The sequence below is a fragment of the Orcinus orca genome, chromosome 8 (assembly GCF_937001465.1).
Source record: "Orcinus orca chromosome 8, mOrcOrc1.1, whole genome shotgun sequence".
In the NCBI taxonomy this organism is placed as follows: Eukaryota; Metazoa; Chordata; class Mammalia; order Artiodactyla; family Delphinidae; genus Orcinus; species Orcinus orca.
The window spans coordinates 103,667,807-103,686,067 of NC_064566.1; the positions used below are offsets into that span (position 1 = coordinate 103,667,807).

General features: G+C 45.9%; 1 protein-coding gene across 4 annotated transcripts in view; it reads right to left on the bottom strand.

Annotated features, from left to right (window-relative positions):
* The window catches only part of ETS1 (ETS proto-oncogene 1, transcription factor), a 128,409-nt gene that overhangs the window by 52,707 nt on the left and 57,441 nt on the right, over positions 1–18,261 (bottom strand). The window contains exon 1 of one of the 4 annotated variants that reach the window (XM_033406967.2): positions 13,001–13,438. The exons of 2 other annotated variants lie outside the window; for them this stretch is intronic. In XM_033406967.2, the coding sequence (XP_033262858.1) occupies positions 13,001–13,082 (82 nt within the window). In that variant the 5' untranslated portion in view covers positions 13,083–13,438. Of the gene's footprint in view, positions 1–13,000; positions 13,439–18,261 lie in introns of those variants that run through there. One more of the 4 variants, XM_004280474.3, reaches the window with a different exon arrangement.

Sequence of the window (18,261 nt, forward strand, 5' to 3'; positions counted from 1 at the left end):
ATGATGCTAAGAAACCTTTGGCATAAACAGACCATCTGAGGGATATAAGAACCAAACTCCAATGACTAAAAAAGTGGACCGCATGTAGGCTCCATTAGAACAGGAATTTGAAGAAGATCCTCAGATTCCTGGCTAGTTTGTGTGGGAGGAGCCTCCTGCGTATCTTGCACCAGCTTTTGGAAATTCAAATACTAATTCCTTGGAACTGGTTTGCCCATAAAAACACTGCGAGTGTTTTCTTACAAAGCAAGGCAGTTGGGGCCCCTGGAGGCTGGACTCATCCTCCTCGGTCACCCCTCGTTGTCTGCAGCCGATGCCTGTGAGTAGCTCACGCTAACCTGACCCTGTGAGTCCGGCAGCAAGTCGCCGGGGCCCGATCTCATCTAAAACGTGAAGTTGCTGTTTCGCTCATCCAGCACCCAAAACCCTTTGGAGACACTGCAGCCAGCCTGGACTTTCAAATTTCTCCCATCAGGCCATCCATCACAGGTGAGGGCATAGAAAAGCCACAAGGCTCCCCTAAGAGAGGCCTTCAGAAATCCAGAAATAAAGAGATTTTTCTTTTTTTCTTTTTAAATCTCCAAATGAATCAGAGGCTAACTCCAGGTCCATCATGCAGACATTGATTCATTCCATGTGTGTGTTTATTTTTCTACCAACATTCCTCTTGCATCAAGTGGCCTCAAGGCCTAGACGTGTGCCTCTGAATAGCCGCTCCCTGGAGGGTTCTCAAGAATGGGTGGAGCCCTGACTTCATTCCTCGATTTCCCAATCTGGAAAATGGAGCCAAAAGCACCAACTCTCTCTATGCATTAGTAAATTTAGGTACCTACGTTTCATTTGTCCACTTTGAATTTGAAAACGCACATGGAAACGATGGGAACCATGTTTTTGGCTTCTGCTCTATTACACAGCCCAGTGATATATATTTATAGATATACTGGATGTTTTTCTTTCTTAGCCTGAGAATAATGAGGAACCCAAAAGAGCACACTGCGCAGAAGGGCGCACCAAGAAGCAAAGCCTCTGATGAGAATGTTAGCAAATCTTCTCTCCAAACAGATTCTAAGTTGGTAGGACTTTGTAATTAGAAGGATCTAAGTTTAAATTTGTGACTTGAGAGTTCTTGGGGAAATTATTGCAGCCTTTCTGAGACTCAATTTCTTATCTTCATAATGGGGGTTAAGACACCAACCTTGGTACAAACTCTCATGTACGAAAAAAGCTACAAGGAGATATAATACAACACAGGGCATATAGCCAATATTTTATAATAACTATAAATGGACTATGACCTTGAAAAATTGTGAATCACTATGTTGCACACCTATAACTTATACAATATTGTACATCAACTATACTTCAATAAAAACAATTTTTTAAATAAAATTTAAAAACATTGGAAAAAATAAAACACCGACTTCATAGGGTTGTTTAAAGAATGTGATTATTTGTGGGAAGCACTCTGCAAAGTGCCTGGCACACAGTAGGTACTCTAGAACTATTAGTTTCATTTCTCTCATGCCTCCAAACTGAAGCGCAGATATGTACAGAGGCCAAAAACAAGCACCCAGCAGTTCTGGAGAATGTTTGATTTCCATTAGGAGGTAAGGAAGGTGTAAGATTGAACTCTTGATCTGATGTGAAATCAAGGATGCATTTCCTGTACACACACACCGTTCACCCTTAGAGAGTTCCTAGGTATTCAGCATCGCCACCCTGTATCATATCTCCCAGTAATTTAAGAACACTCCTTATATCACGGATGCCTCCAGAGTTTTCTGTAAACATGAGCTCATTAACGTTCCCACTCCCTCCAAGCAAAGGCAGCTCACTCACCAGGAACGCCCTTCTTCCAGAAGAATACGGAGCTGGCGGAGGTGACAAGTGACGCAGAGACGTGGCTAGGGTCTGGCAGCTCTAAGTGAATCATGTATCCTGATTCTCATGCCGGCAGCAGAAGGTAAAGGATGAGCACCTATCTGGGTGGACCTGTCTGGCTACCAACACGGAAGATGCTCCAACCAGGAAAAGGGAAGGCCAAGCACACTGCAGGCCTGACCAAAACGACTCAGAAGTGGAGGCCTGAGCCCCATTTTGAAGAGGTGACACTTGGCAGCCACAGTAAGATTTGCTTTACAAGACTAAATGTTCCTGACAAGACTAAAGTTAGTGCCCACATTCAAAAATGCCAAACTTAAACCTATTCTCCATTCTGGCTGCAATCAGGTGTACCAAGCTCTACACCCAGCCCCACCTTCTCTTCCCCAATAATCCAGAAGCCCCCGAGGGCACTGCTGGCCATTCAGAATTAAACTCACTCCCAAGGAAACAGCCACATGCCAAGGGGCCACTTCTCCGTGTAACAACCTGTCATTTGGCTTTGAAACGCTCTTGCTTCCAGAATGACCAAAACAGGGGGAAGAAGGCTTATTTTTATTGCTAAGGAACAACACATTGTATTAGGGGGATAATCTAATATAACTTCACTAGACTCCAAGTGTATACACCCGGTGCCGTAGCAAATGCCCCAAATGGAAACTCACAGGGGAAAACATCGCTCACCGAAAATGTAATTCTTGTACACCTCTCTGGCACAATTCTTTCCCACAGCATGCAGCATGAGATGCAAAGTTTTCTGGGTTTTGTTTTACTTTTTATCCTGAGGTGCTCCTCTGCCTACCTGAAGTTCCTGCTCGTCATTAAAGTGGACCTCATTTGCTAAAAAGGGTAAACTGAGGCTCAGAAGACCAAAGCAATGAGCATATATTTCAATATAAGGAAACGGGGGTTGGACAGGAATTCTTTTCAAAACTCTTTAGATTAAAAAAAAAAAAAATGCATTTCTCAAAGTCCAAAGTCAGCCTACCCCAGAGGAAAACTGCATCTTTGTCTAGAAGCCTGTGGGGTAACTCACCTTTTTCTACTTCTTGAGAAAGAACTAACCTACCATCCTACTTAAAGTTTGGCCAGCGGTTTGGCATCATGGAAAGCTGTGCAAATTTTCCAGATCCCATATGATAGAGATTTGTGCAACCCACTTGAAGCTCAATCATCAGCCCACTGTCTACAGGGGACCGACTAACTATACACAGAAAATATGCAGGGAACTCAATCTCTAGCAAAAGAGCAGAGGATGCCTCGTTAATACTTCTACCTCAGGCTAATGTTTAGTAGCCATAATAGTAATGTGAACGCACTATGTATTCATCCAATCAAGGAAATATTTAAAATGTGTGTGGCCGAATGGAAATGTCAAGGGGTTTGGAGAATTCCAGCTTCTTGTTCTAACTCTGCCACTTACTTACCAAGTTACCTTGGGAAAGGAACTTGGCATCACAAGTGGGCGTCAGTTTCCCTACCTGTAACATATTTGTGACTCAAGGAACTGTGAAGCTAAAAGGGGGAGTAAGTCCCATGTCAAACTGCGAAATGCTACCAGATCACAACCAAGTAATAAGTGAAGTGGTAAACAATAGGCACAAACAGACCTTAGTATTTCCCCAAAGTCAACAAATATCCAAATAGTTCTGAGAAGAGTGAGCTTTGGAGTGACCTGCAGCTGGGCTTGAATCTAAACTCCGCTCACCCGCTGTGTGGCCTTGGGCACATTGTTTAACCTCATGGTTTCTTCATCTGAGAGATGAGAAGAATACTTAGTTAGCTATCAGGGATAGGGGTAAAAGAATGAGGTTCTTGGCACGTTAATAAGCTGGCATCCAATAACTAACAGAAAAGAAAAAAACAAGAAAAAGGTAAAAACGAGCTGAGAGATGCCTACACAATTACGGATAGATCAACGCTGCCCTCTTATCAGTGGCAGTTTTTCTTGTTTTTCCCCCAAATTGGCACGCCGATCTTAGGTCCCTGCTCCTGAAAGAAAAGGGCAACTGTGTCAGACCTTTCTCAAAACGTAGCAATAACATCCAGAACCTGATTTTCAGATAACAACTGTGTGCAGGCGCCGTGCCTCCACTGCTGTAAATGCAGCCTTTGAAAGGCCGGCAGCCTGTGCTCACCACACCCCAGCACACACTCGCAGCAGCTTCCTGGACCCGGGGAGACCAAAGCAGGTGGGATCTCCTGGCAGCCAGCACCTCCGGGAGGGCCAGACCCCCTTCCCGAGTGCCCAGCAGCCAGGGGCCCAGCCCCTGCCTTGGTACACACGAGAGGCACGGGCCTCACCAGGGTGGCTTTGAGCAGAATGCGTTCCTGCTGCAGGAGGGGTCTTTTCTGCCCAGAGCAGCGCCCTGACGAGGAGTAGCCGAGATGAAACAGGTCTGGCTCAGACCACACGCTCGGCCCGGAGGATGCAGCTGGGGCTGCTGGCTGCTTCACCTACCAGACCCCCAGCCTACATCTCCTTCCTCCAGAGCAGACCCCCCGCGCTGGAGCTCCTTTCCGCTGCAACCGTAGCAAAGGCTGATGGAAAAAGGAAGCTGTTTCATGGAGAGGGACCAAGAGGAAGGTATGACGCCTGGTCCAGCGTCACCCGAGGGACAATGTGTTTCTCCAAACGTAGGCAAGGCCTGTGACAATTCCTAATGCCTCTCCCCATGAAAGGTAATCTTCACAAATGCATTCAAAATCCTCCCAATGATGGAACTGTGATGAACAGAATATGGGGACCAGGAGAAAAATACCCCCATGTTGCCTACCTCTTGAATGACATTCCATGCTCTCTCTAAGCCTTCATTATTTTAAATGCTATCTAGATTCATACACTATCAGCGCTAAGAGAAACCTTACAGGTCATCTTCTCCAGTGAGTTTATTTAACGATGAAGAGATGGAGGTTCAGAAAAAAGAAATGACTTGCCCAAGGTCACACAGACAAAGAGTTGCAAAGCCATGGCTAGAATCCAGGCCTCCTGGGTCTCCAGGCAATGATGGGTTCCCCAGAGTAGACACTCAGCTTAGCTTATACACAAAATGTACTCCTACTAGGCTGATAGACCTCCCCTTATTAGTCCTGAATCCTCACTGCATTCCACACATTTAATTAGTATTTCAATGATATGAGACAACCAATGCATAATGTATAGAATTAAAAAAAAAAACCTAGGCAGGGAATCTCAAGATAGATACGAAAAAGAAAAATAAATACTAGAAGTATAGAAGTCAACACATGGAAACTCTTCCACTGAAAATGCCCTGTAGTGGAGTTTCTGAAGGGTATTTGAAAATCAAACTCAACCACACACTCTCATGAATGATAAGTAACGACAGTGATTATCCCAGCACAAAACTCTAATTGCACAAAAATATCATTAATTGAGAGTAGGTATAGTACCCGGCACATAGGAGGGGTTTCTAAATATATACTTCAAAAAACCATGTATCTACAAACACTCACCAGATTAGGAACCCCCTGGCCTAACCTAGATTCTTATTTTCCATTTGTACCTTGAAAATATGTACCTGATTGATTTGTCATCTTCTCTGAGGTTTAACGCTTATTCTGATAAACTGATATAGAGGTTTTAACAACTAACAGTATGACTGGGAGGTAAAGTAATGCTACCAAAAGAAAAAACAAATCACCTCTCTCATAAGCCTTTTCAGTAACACTGCTCTGTCCTTAAAATCTCCCTACTTTCAAAGGCAAAATTCATCCTGAGATGCAAAACGCTCTCACATAGGTCCTGGTCTCACACTTCCAACTCTCTTCCCTTTCTACAATCAAGGTGTTTTTCTTCATATTTATGTAAGCCTTTCTTTCACTCCAAACTTTCAGCATTCTCCCCACGCTGTTCTCTCTATCTAAAATATTCCTCTGTTTTTAACCACATCTTCCAAATTTTTCTGAAATACCCATGGTCTCCCTGAAGCTGACCCAGGAAATTATTCTAACCTAGAACTGTTGGGAGAAAGCACCCAACAGACACAGAAAATAGAATCATTGATCCCCATGTACTTCCACAAGTTCAGATGATGCTCCTCCTGCACTTTTACCCATGAAAGCACCTAGAGCACAAGGATTATTCCATCTGGGTTGCCCTGACCTGCCATACAGCCGCGCAGGATGTAAAGTATTCAGAAATGATTACAGAGACAAAGAGTGGAAACAGATTACCCACCTGGCCACTTGGACTACAATTCTTACCCAAGTGCAATGTTTGGTCCATATGGGGTTTTTTCCAAAAGTCTATGAAATATCACTTAAATTCTTTGATCTTTTTTTCACTATCTCCTTTCATTCTTTCATTAGTCCTTTCATACTTTCTAACTCTTCTCCTGTCACCTCTCTTCTTTTTTTCTCTTCTTTTTTAGCCAAACGGGATGTTGCGGTTGAATCCACTATTCCATTCCCTTCCTCCCGCCCTAAAAAACTGAGGGCTTGCTGTTTTACTTTTCTTTTTGTTTTTACCCATTTTAACGGTACAAAAAAAAATTTTTTTTTTTGCCCCTTTTGATCCCAACGTAAAACTTCTCATCTTGGATAAACATTAAAACAAAACAAAGGAAAAATGTCATTGTCTTCACGTGTGTAATGATGGCATTTCCCCCGACTCAAAAGTTCATTTTCACACACACACACCCTACACGCAGAGAGTTTACAGCTCCTCTGCAGAACTTTGCAAAGCAAAAATCGACAGCTTAGCATAGCTCCTCAAAGCTACCGAGAGGTTTCAAATGCTTAAAGTGAACTCATTTGAGGTTGATTTTTAGTTGTTTCCCAGGTGCTGAGAAATATTATATTATGTGTCAAAAAACACATTTACAAATATAACTCATGCTCGGGGGAAACCACACTGAACTTGAATTTCTTCAAACTCTTAATTTGGTCCTTTTAGCTTACTCTGGATGGCCTAAGTAGATATCATAAAGAATATTATTGTCCCAAATCAGTGTCTAAGTAGTGTGCACCCCACTTCCAGGGACAGTCCTAGTCTATCTCTCATTGTGGTGCCATTATTAACAGCACCCATTACACTCTCAAAAGTGTCCCAGTTTGGATGGGAAATCACAAGCACACACAATCAAGATCTGAAATCCAGTACCCTAAAACTTTCCAATGCTACACTGGGTCTTAAAGCACCATCTGGGTCAGTATCTTACAATTCTGAGACCGAACGAAATGCTACAGAAAAAGGACAATGGGGAAAAGGTGATGGGGCAGTAAGAAGCCACCTTCCCAGTGCCCAGTGACAGGCCTGGCCCCAAGCAGCAGAAACTGGAAAGCACCTGAGAAATATGAAGAAGTTGGCCAAATAATCAATAAATATTTATGGCTCAAACAGCACTATTTTGAGTGTTTCTGTCAGCATGGCTCCCCGCTAGCGATGCTGGATCTGCTGTAACCTACGCTACAGACCAATTTCCTTCTGGGCGTGCATAGAGACTATAAACTACCCAAGTGAAAGAAAAAGGTAACGTAGATAGGCACAGAGCTTCAAGAAAAGTAGCCAAATAGCCTGTTTCTGCAAATGTGAAAAACACCTACTGAAGTTCTGGAGAAAGAGCTTTTCAACCCAACTGAAAAAAAAAAAAAGCAAACTGGAGCTGTAGATACCTGACAAGGAAAAATGATAGATTTGGGGACTGTCTTCACATTCCTAACTCAGAGTTAAGAAGAGCTTAACAGCTGGAAGCAAAGGGTGGACCTAGAATACTGGGAACAGGGAGGCAAATCCCATCGGAGACTCTGTCTGAGCAGGGGGGTGGGGTCCCCACTTCATTCGGGAGCACCCAGATAAAAACATGAGGACCGTGTTGTGAATATCCAAATTCCTCTCTGGGATGACCGTGGGACCCAAGGGTATTAACTGTTTGGAAAAAATGCTCCCCATAAGGCAGTGACAGAGGAACCAAGACCTCACCCGTGGACAAGTCGCCAGGGAGTCTGTTGGTTTCCCACTGAGCTGTGGGCCAGCGGGGTGGGGGTGGGGGGTGGGTTGGCGTGGGCAGGTCTGCAGGTAGCACCCTGGAGCTCAACTTCCCTCCTTGTGCCAGAACAGCTACACACTATGTGCCCTGACCCATGGCATAGGCTTGAAAACCCTACATTTTAGGCAGGGAAAAAGATAAAACTTATTTGCTGTGCAGACAATAAAGGCAGGTACCTCTGGCCTCCCTGCAGGAAGGAAAATTAAATTACATCTGTACTAAGAAAACAAACTGCTGCTGATCTGTGTCTCTCGTCGCCCAGATTGTGAGTGAGATACATGCAGAGCTGTGTCCGTGACGAAAGAGGTAAATCAGGCTGAATGGGGAGGCTCTGGGAAGGATGTGACCTTGGAAGTGAACACAATCACGTCCTCACCTGTGAGAGAACGAACTACATCTGGAAGACATTGGAAAAGCAAGAAGCCTGGTTCTCTGCTTGGTGATCTCAGGCAAGCGTCTTCGCTGGAACCCTCAAGCATCTTCTTAAAGCAACACACCTCGACTGCCAGCCCTGGAGGGAGCTCATGGGACAGGCCCTAACCCCAAGCTCAGAGGAGTCGTGCAGGGCTGCAGGGGTCCCCTGCACCCCTCAACCCCCAAAGCACCGACCACCAGTGCCTCCTCGTTGCCCCTCTTTTGAGTCCCTGAGTTTCTGTGAATAAGACGGTGCTTTACATCAGGTATAAAATGCTCGCAACACTCATCAGTTTATAAATTTCTATCAGTGCGGCCTAGAGCAAATTATGCATCTCTCAGAATATCCTCTTCCTCATCTGAACAATGGATGTACTAATTTGTGCCCGTACCCCAGAGTTAGTGGTGTGAAGTGGGAAAGAACCTGGCACGTGATGCAGGTTCAGTACGTGTTTCAGAAATATCCCTACAGCTTGGGAACGACAGGAATCTACCTTCACTGCAAGCTCAGGGAATGCCACCACAGCCATGGGTGATTCATTCCGCAAACCAGGGACGGCTGTAATTATACTGTCGCTGTCGCCATTGTAGAGTTATCTGTGCTCTTTGCAATAGGGAGCCTCGCTTTCCTGAAAAAATCCTGACCTACACTAACCAGCTCTCGGTTTTGCAGAGATTTTGATGGAGCCCAGAGCAAGCTGGGCTCTGGGAGGTTGACCGCGGGCTGGTTTGTCTCCTAGGGAGAGGTGATCCCCCTACAGGGTGGTCTGGTCTCTTTAAGAAAGAAAAAAAGTTACACAGACAAAAAAACAGCAATACAAACCAACCAAAAATGCCAGGAATGCGAGCTCTGCCAAACAAATAAATAAATAAGATGGGAGATACTTTATAATAACTGGACATGATGCATTTCCCAACCCTGCATAACTGAAGAACTCTACATTTCCATCAACCCTGCAAATGTTCCCCGGCCCCTAGTCTTGGTGGCCTTCTGGCTTTGAGGCAGCACTGACAATCTCCATCACCCGCAGTAACTGACTGATCCCTGAGCCTGTAACTGACAGCCGGGCCCCGGAGATGCCCTGACACTCTGAGAGTCACCTGGCTCGCTGTTTGCTGGGGCACAGAATGGAGTGTGAGATCTCAGTGAGGCAGGTGAAAAGGTTCTCTTTAACTTTACTCTTCTTTCCCTCTCAAATAAGCGATTAGGGGAGATGCATAGGCAGCCGCAGCCCCTATAAAACACTTCAAGGGCCCCTAAAAATTCTACAGCCGTCGTCATTTTTGTGTTGTTATTGTGGATCAGCAGTTTTAAGATTTGCACACAGTAATAGATTTAATTCTCACATCAACCCTATGACGTAGAAGGATTATCGCACTCATTTTACAGATGCAGGAGCTGGAGCACAGAGAGAGATGAAGTAATTCGTCCAAAGTCACACAGCTAGTAAGTGGCAGAACTGAGATTCAAACCCAGACAGGCTGGCTACAGAGTCCCTGCTCGGAAATGCTGGGCTCATCGTCACTAATGGCGCGTGGTCCGTGGGGGTCTGGAAGCACAGTGAACAGGCGATCTTAAGAGCCCGGCAGCTCTGCCCTTCTTTCTGGTCCATACAGTTGAAGATACAAAGACTGACCAAAGGCACTGGGAGAGGGACGGAGGTTCTTCCTATCTCTAAGGGCAGTACAGGTCCCCGAGGGATGGACATCCTTTCCTAGGGTAGGAGGGGGGCTGATCCTTTTTCATTCTTGTAAAAGTGCAAACAAACAATTAGAATTCCTGATCTTCCCTGGGCATTATGCTCACCTCACCAAGAAAGTGGAGTGGGAAAGGAGAGGAAAAATTAAGTGGCTGGGGAATGTATTTGCTTTGGCACCCAGCCTCCACCCCTTCTCAGCAAACTCCACACCAGGAGGGAACTCCATGGACACTCTATGGCTTTGCTTGTTTTAACCTATTTAAGCTCTGAGAACCTGGCAATCATGTATTACAATCAAAATGATATATCCAACTTTACACCTACAAGGAAAATTCAATGCCAATGTTATTTCCAAGTATATGGTAATTTGGCACGTAAAGCTGTCAAAACTCCTGGTGAGGTCTCAATCCAGAATCAAAGTGAATAAAGGTTCTTGATAAGGTCCTAGCCACTGAGACTGGCAAACGACCCAGGCTCCTGCTGGGACACCCACCTCCCTCTTGCCTCTCTCCAGCCCTCATATATGAGGGAAGTGGGGGAGGGAGAAATCCTGGTTTAATTATTTAAACCAGGTAAGTTCCCAGAATAGTTGTCTCCACACATAAGAAACTAAACAACCCAAAGAATCATTCTGACAAATACTTGTCACAGCTGTAGACACAAAGCCACGCTATGAGAAGTTAAACTTTAAAAATGTCCTGTATGGTCTGATGGGCAAAGCAAATCCCCACTTTGCCAGTGTCTTTTCCCATCAACAAAAGCAAGCAGCCCTGGCCGATGCTTCCTGCATCCTTGCACCTGCAAGTTCAAGTCTCAACTGAAGTTTCTCTGCTAAGCTTTACAGAGGTAACTTGCAGTATTACTCAAGGCAACTGTACACTGAGATGGTAGAAACGGGGATGCATCTTACTTGAGCTGCTGGCTCACTAGACATTCTTAGGTAAATAACTTACCTTCTCTGTGCCTCCATTTCCCTTCCTGGGGTATGGGAATAATATTCACGTATATGCTACTAAACCTCCAGAAAAAAATGATCTCAGACTTAGTTGATAGCGCCAGAAATCAAATCTCGTTACAATGAATGGCAGAAGACTGCCTAATTTCTTTGATCAGTTGAAATTTTCTTGTATTGAAGGTTGCTGACAAAATATTTTTGCAAAAGAAGGGCACTGTAAATTTGCTTATTCTAATGGGTATGACTGCAGCAGTAGGCCTCACTGTCCCCATTTTACAGACGGGAAAGCTAAGAATAGTTACTTGCTCAGGATTTATTTTTATCAATAATCAACAGAACAGTACCATATACTTAAAACCTCTAATGTTTACTAAATTACTCCCCCAAAATGCTTCCGCTGTTTACTGTGATCTAAAACATGTGTTGCTAGGGGCTCTTTTTCCTTCCCAGCATGCCAAATCCATTGTAGGCTCGTAGACTGACATATTGACACCATTTCCCAGACGACCAAATCTGTCTCTTCCCCATAAACACACATATAAACAAGCCATACTTAAGGAAAGGACCTATTGGTTGAGATCTATCTTTGCTGGGAACTATCCTTTCACTTCCTCTATAAATGGTCTGAATCAATTGTGACTAACAGAATTTATTCTGGCTGCCTTGAACTCCCCAAAACCACCATCACAGCAGCATCATTTCTGAACTGTAGCTCTATGTACCCGAAATGTCTCCGAGGTGCCAGTTCATCTCAGCATCCTTGTGACAACAAACAGCCTTAGTATTCCTGCACCTCCCAGGGAGCAATCCTGGGCTTGAGTGTTAGGGGGTCTAAGAGGAGAAGACACCAGCCACTACCATGTCTTTATTAAGATTTCTGCAGGATCTCCAAATGACAAAACGTCAGCTTGGCTTGTGTTGAAAGTTTAAGCAGATTCAGAAAGGGTTAAAATAAGCAACTAATTATGGCGGAGGCAAAGAAGTCTTAAACATGGGGAGCCGCTGAACTTACTGATAATCCAATACAACAGAGAAGCACATTACTGCGATTAATTTTTTTCCAAAAAGCACCACCTTCTCCCTACATGTTTCTATATACCTTTACCTCCAAAATAACGAATCTCTTAAGGATAGCTGGCAGTTCCCTATCCTATAAGAAAGCATCTTTTCTTCTCCAATTGCATTTATTCCAGAAATTCTGGAGCTCCAGCGTCCATTAAACTGCTTAGTACCAAAAACTGTGTCTAAGACAAAATGAAATTTCTGTCCTACCCCTTTCCTTTTCAAATCCTACAAATCCAAGAGTTGGATAACACACCAGTCAAAGACCCAAAGTCACGTTTGGTGTTGGGAGGTTCTCCCTCTTCTAACAGATCTTTGGTACCAAGGGACAAATTTACGGCAGATTAGAAAGATGGATAAAGTGAGTAACCTGCATGAACAGAATCGGGATGTTTCCTGCAGTTAAGATGATCATTTCAGCTCAGCTCCCATCTCCCTATCCTCAACCCAGAAAAGAGAAGCTAGATAGCAAAGGGACATGTGACAGGGGAGCTCAGGAAGGCAAGACATTTGAAAATGTGCATGAAGGCCAGCCAGTTAGACACCGTTTGGGCTCTTACTACCCAAGGCCCTCCATCCGGCTCCAGTTCTGGGGCATGACTGCAGGGTCAGGGGATGATGTCCTCGGCGGCAGTGTCCACCCCCCTAACGTTAAGGAATAAGGCCAGAGGGTTCCCGCTCATTTGGAAAAATAAAAAAGCAGGAATGGGAGTGCTGGCCATTCTAAAAGCTTTTTCCCATTACTCACAAAAACACAGCTGTGAAAATAAATACCACCCCCCAAACAAGGGTCTCGGGCCACCAACGTCCTCTTCTTCCTCTCTACCTCTCTCCAGCTGCCACCAGCATCGCCTGCTCAGGCAGAAGCTCTGGCAGAAACGCACCACTGCCTGTAAGGGAAGAGCGAAGGGGGTAGAAGCGGAGGGGACCCCGGCCTCTGGCCGAGAGCTGGAGTGGGGGCTTCGGCAGTCACCACTCACCCGGGGATGGGAAAAGCTCCAGATCCACTTTTTCCGTCTTGATGATTGTGAGAGTCGGTTTGAGATCGACGGCCGCCTTCATGGTGCCAGGAGTGGGGGGACAGACGGGACTAGAGCAAGTTTGCTGTTATTCTTGTTGTTTCTCTTTTTAATGGGGATAAGTAACAAGGGACAGGGGACGGGGGTCGGACCTTCTTCCCTAAAATCTCAAATTCCCGCTGACTTTCCCCGGCGCCCAGAAGGTGAGCGGCCGGAACTCTCTCCCGGGTAGTTGGCACTTTGCGGGAAAGTGCGCGCGCCGGGTGCCCGCCTCGCCTGCGCCCCGCCGGCTACCTCCTAGTCCTGGCCCGGCTCCCTCCTCTCCGCGGGCAGCCGCCTGCGCTCGCCCTCGCCCTCGCTCTCCGGAGCCGACTCCCTCCCTCGCCCGCGCGCTCTCCCCTCCTCTTTGGGGCGTTACTCGAGGCGCCGAGCCCTGGCCGTGGGTCTGCGCGCCCGGCCCCCTCCCCCAGGGTCTCCGCGGGGGGGCCGGGAGGGACGAGGGGCGGGGCGGCGAGGGGCGGGCACGGCCGGGGGCGGGGCCCTGGACCCGCGGCCAATCGCCGGCGGTGGTCCAAACCGAAAGGAAGGCTGGGCGGAGCTCGGCGTCCGCCGCGCCCTCTGCCCCACGGGCACTGCAGCCGGGCCGCAGAGAAACCGCACGCGGAGCCAGCGGGTGCCCAGGCCGCTCCGGCCCTTCGGGAAAGTCCGTCAGATTCTCCACGCATTCTTGAGGACTTGGTCACCCGCTCCCGCCCCGTCCCGGGAGCGGCATAGTTCTCCAAGTGCGTGTCTATCATTCATTCACAAAGACTGACACACAGGACGTGAGGCAGCGACTGGAGGGGCCTGCGTGCGAGCAAGCGCAGGGGGCTCCAAGCCAGTGTCCTCAAAGGGCTCTGGGAATATTGGACTCCAGCCGATTATGAGTCAGGGATCGGCACTGGAGTGCTGCAGGAGCCTTCGAATTTTCAAGGGCCAACAAGTGTCATCGTTAAGAAATTAGTTAAAAATGACCTGCCCTTGATAAGGATGGAGCCCAAGGCAGCCTTCTGGAGACCCAAAACAAAGGCCCAACGTCGTCTTTATTACTGGGAGAGTCAGGAACAGGGCCCCCAAACTAGCATCCACTCCTGGGCTTCCTTAAGCTTCCAGTTTCCCTACAGCAGTGGTTGGGTGGCAGGGAGAACTATTATTCCGTTCCTCTAATTATGTCACCATTGGCCAAAAGTTTTGTCTTTCCTTTCACAGATTCTCCTCTACTAGATAAAACTGACAACCCTCCAAGCACCACCATCAAAAATGGGATGCACAAGCTCCGTGGTTTCGAATTTCTGGAGTACGTCATTCGTAGCCATGACAGAATCCCAGTACACAGACCCCTTTTCCACTTGGGAAGCCCAGACACTTCAGACACCATAACATGATCCTGCATAATTAATGGTTTGCCACTGGCACACTAGTTATCATAAATGGAGAGAGTTGGTCTGAATTAATAAGTCAAGCATTAGACATAGAGGTGCAACCCTAGGCACATACGTATAGCTGGAGCCAGGCACTGATAGCTATCTCTGATGAACTAAAAGATTAAACATAAATCTTTCTGGGGCTTCCCTGGTGGCGCAGTGGTTAAGAATCGCCTGCCAATGCAGGGGACACGGGTTCGAGCCCTGGTCCGGGAAGATCCCACATGCTGCTGAGCAACTAAGCCCGTGCGGCACAACTACTGAGCCTGCGCTCTACAGCCCGCGAGCCACGACTACTGAGCCCGCGTGCCACAACTACCAAAGCCCACACGCCTAGAGTCCGTGCTCCGCAACAAGGGAAGCCATCGCAATGAGAAGCCCGTGCACCGCGATGAAGAGTAGCCCCTGCTCGCCACAACCCGAGAAAAGCCCGCGCGCAGCAACGAAGACCCAATGCAGCCAAAAATAAAATAAATAAAAAATTTTTTTAAAACATAAATCTTTCTGAACAACCTCAGAGAAAGCTATTTTTAATACTGTTTCCTGATTTCTAAGCAAATGTTCAGCTCCCACCACTTGGCTGTAACTGTAACCTCAAGCTCTGATAAGTTTTAACACACCTGCTTACCTTCATCTAATTCCAGTTCTGTCCCCTTGAAGTATTAGTAACTTACAGGTTTCCCACAGCCAAGGAGGGGAGGAGCCAAGAATAGGAGATAAATCTCAAATCTCAGGCTCCTGGTTCAAATTGCAGATTATGCTAGTCTTCCAGTGACCAGAGGGAAGTATTTGTATGTGATAATCCTAATTGTCGAAGGAATGTTGTCATCCAGCTGTGTTTCCAAAAGGTATCAGAAAACAGTGCTGGCCCCCAGATGACAAGAACAGACCCGTCTGATCCTGGGAAAAGCTGAGGGAAACAACGCATGAATGAATTGTGCATTTACACATTCAAATGAGCAGCAAAGGAAAGGATCTTGAACCAATCCTGCCTTACCCGCTGTGAATACATCAGCAAAAGAACTGTGCAAATCAGGAGTTGCTTTGCGGAGTTTTGTTTTATTGATGTTATGTTAAGGAGATGCTGGTATTATTTTTTTAATCCAGGTGTGACTGCTCTATTTCAAACGCAGCTTCCTCAGAGCAAGTCCTGTCTCTCTCCCTCAGTCGGTTTCTCAGCTTTCTTTCCCAGGCTAGCCTAAACACGGCTGCTACCTCCCTCACCCCCAAACTAGACACTAAAAGAGCCCGCCATGATGAATCCGAAAAACACTGTCCACTTCAGCAATGGGGGAATTTATTCCTTCAGTTCTTCAAGGATGACAGCTCAACTTGTCAATCATCCTTTCTAACCCCGTCCTGAAGCACAGAAGTTTGACTGTGCAAATCAGGGAGTGGGGTTTGGAAGATAGCCAGAGGCCACCACAGACTTCCAAGAAAGTTACTCCTGCAGGAGGCCAATTGTGAGTATTGATGTTATCAGAAGTTATGCATCTAACCTCGGATCTGGTGGAAACAAGGAGCACTTAATATGGACAAGTGAAAGTATTTTTACATATTTGGGATATTAATGATCTGATCAGGCCTGCAATGATCCCACTTGATTAATCTGATCAATTTTGATCAACTCAATTTTTATTCTTTCTAGGACACAAGTAGATTTTTCTAAATGTTTCTGTGAACTTTAGATGATATTTCTATCTTACCGTATCCTAAAAAACAGTGCCTTGCCTGGTGCCTGACACACTGCAGATGCTCAATCAATATGTGTTGAAGAGTGAGCTATCACCTTCCTGGTCACTAGGGGCTCTTACTTTGCCACCATGGCTTTCCAATTCAAAGGTTAAGTGAGTTTGATATGCTAGCGCTTGTGAAAATGAGCTAAACAATGTCAGCCACTCTGCCTCTAGGTCTGGCCTTGGCCGACCAGAAGCTCTGTTCCCCAGCACTCCTGTCCACTGGGTTTCATTTGCGCCTCAGTTTCCCCACTAACAAGACAAGATCAGAGGAGCTTTGCCTTCCATCCCCTTGGGCAAGTTGTTTCAAGACTATATCTAATTTTTAAGGCACTCAAGAAAACTCAACCAAGGGACAACTTTTTGTTTTTGCCGGTAATGCAGCAGTCTGCTCCTCCGGTACTTGGGAGAAACCAGAATTGTATTTTCAAATATTCCCAAAACTTGGGAATCACACCCAGCAAGGGCTGAAATTCCTTAAACTAGAAGCCTCATGTCAAAGGGGTTAAAATAAAGCCAGCAGGAGTTGAGGGACAGGGGTGTGACGTTAGACGTTAATGACATCAAGAAAACAGTCACATTTTTTATAAGAATTCCCTCAAAAACATAGAGTATGTAAAAAACATAAACTTTCCCTTTTATGCTCCTCTCTCAACTCCCGCTCCAACCTCAATAAAAAAGAAATATAAAAATACACCTAATTATAAACAATCCTGAAAGACAGACTCTCCTCCTCCAGAAGCGTGCTAGAAGAAGTTACTTTTCTATTTCCCACATCTTGACCGTCCACAAACTGAAGAATCTCTGAGTTTTGAGCTAAACTATGCTTTATTAGAGGTAGGTGCAAAAACACTCAGACCACTAACGGCTGATCCAGAGCAAGTTTATGACTCACAGATGTTCATTTACTGGCTTAAATGTAAGATTGAAAAGAAAAGAAAAAAAAAAAAAGTCCTCGATTAACAACCTGCCCGTTTTGCATTTGTGGTTGTTTTTCTCTGAGAAAAAAAGCAGCAGTCCCCCGTCACACACAGAAACAGGCTCCTAAAGCTTACCTCTAAAGCAAGTGGCTTCTGTGTGATAAGTTGAGTCACTGAAAAGCACCCTGGGGGGAGAAAGCTGCCTGGGGCTTAGATATCTACCTAAGTTATGGAGCTGCCATAAAATGGAAAATTGGAGAAAATGAAAAGAGCTCTCTTAATTAAACTCTGATGCCAAAAGGCCTTAGGGTCAGTTCAGGAACCCAAGTGGGGGATCGGAGCTGCTGTCGCCGACTGCAGGCTGGCTCTGTGACCTCACCAAAGCCACTTAACCTTTTTGTGTCACAACCTCATCTCTGTTTCAGGGAATAAAATCACCCCTGGCTCTCCCGACCGTGTAATACAGACTCATTAACTATTGTTTAGAAGGTACAATAAACAATGAGCGATAAGTAAGGAGGGAAGCCAGGGAGGAGAGGGAGGGTGGACGGGGAGAGGGGAGGACCGGGGCCCGTTTGCCCTGGGAAAGTTCTCCAGGATAAAACCAAGAGGAACGTGAGTAACGTAGGCTCTGGAATAAGGCTCAGATTCAAATTCCAGCTCTACCCACTAGGCAGCTGAATTACTATGCAGAAGTCATTTAAACAATCCTGAACCTCAGTCCCTCTCTGCTTAAAGTAGGGTCCTTTGGAGGATTAAATGAGATAGTGCATGGAAAGCATTTAGCAGTGTCTAGGTCAGAAGAGGAGCTCAAAGTTAAATCACCGTTACTGCTATTAAGAGCCAGTAGACCATAGGCTATAGGAGGAAACATATAAAAATCTTCTGCATGGTCAGCCCCTTTACAGAGTAACATGGACCCCCTATTCACCTGAACTGTCTTATGGAGAGGTAAGGAGAACGATCATATCTAATTGAAAAAGATCTCTCCAAGCCCCTCCCCTCAGTTCCTGATTTGGGAACCTGCCCAGCTTCGGCCTCAGTTGAGAAATTCCAGCACTACCTGGTTAGGAGAGAAAACTGCAGACTTGTATTTAAGAGTC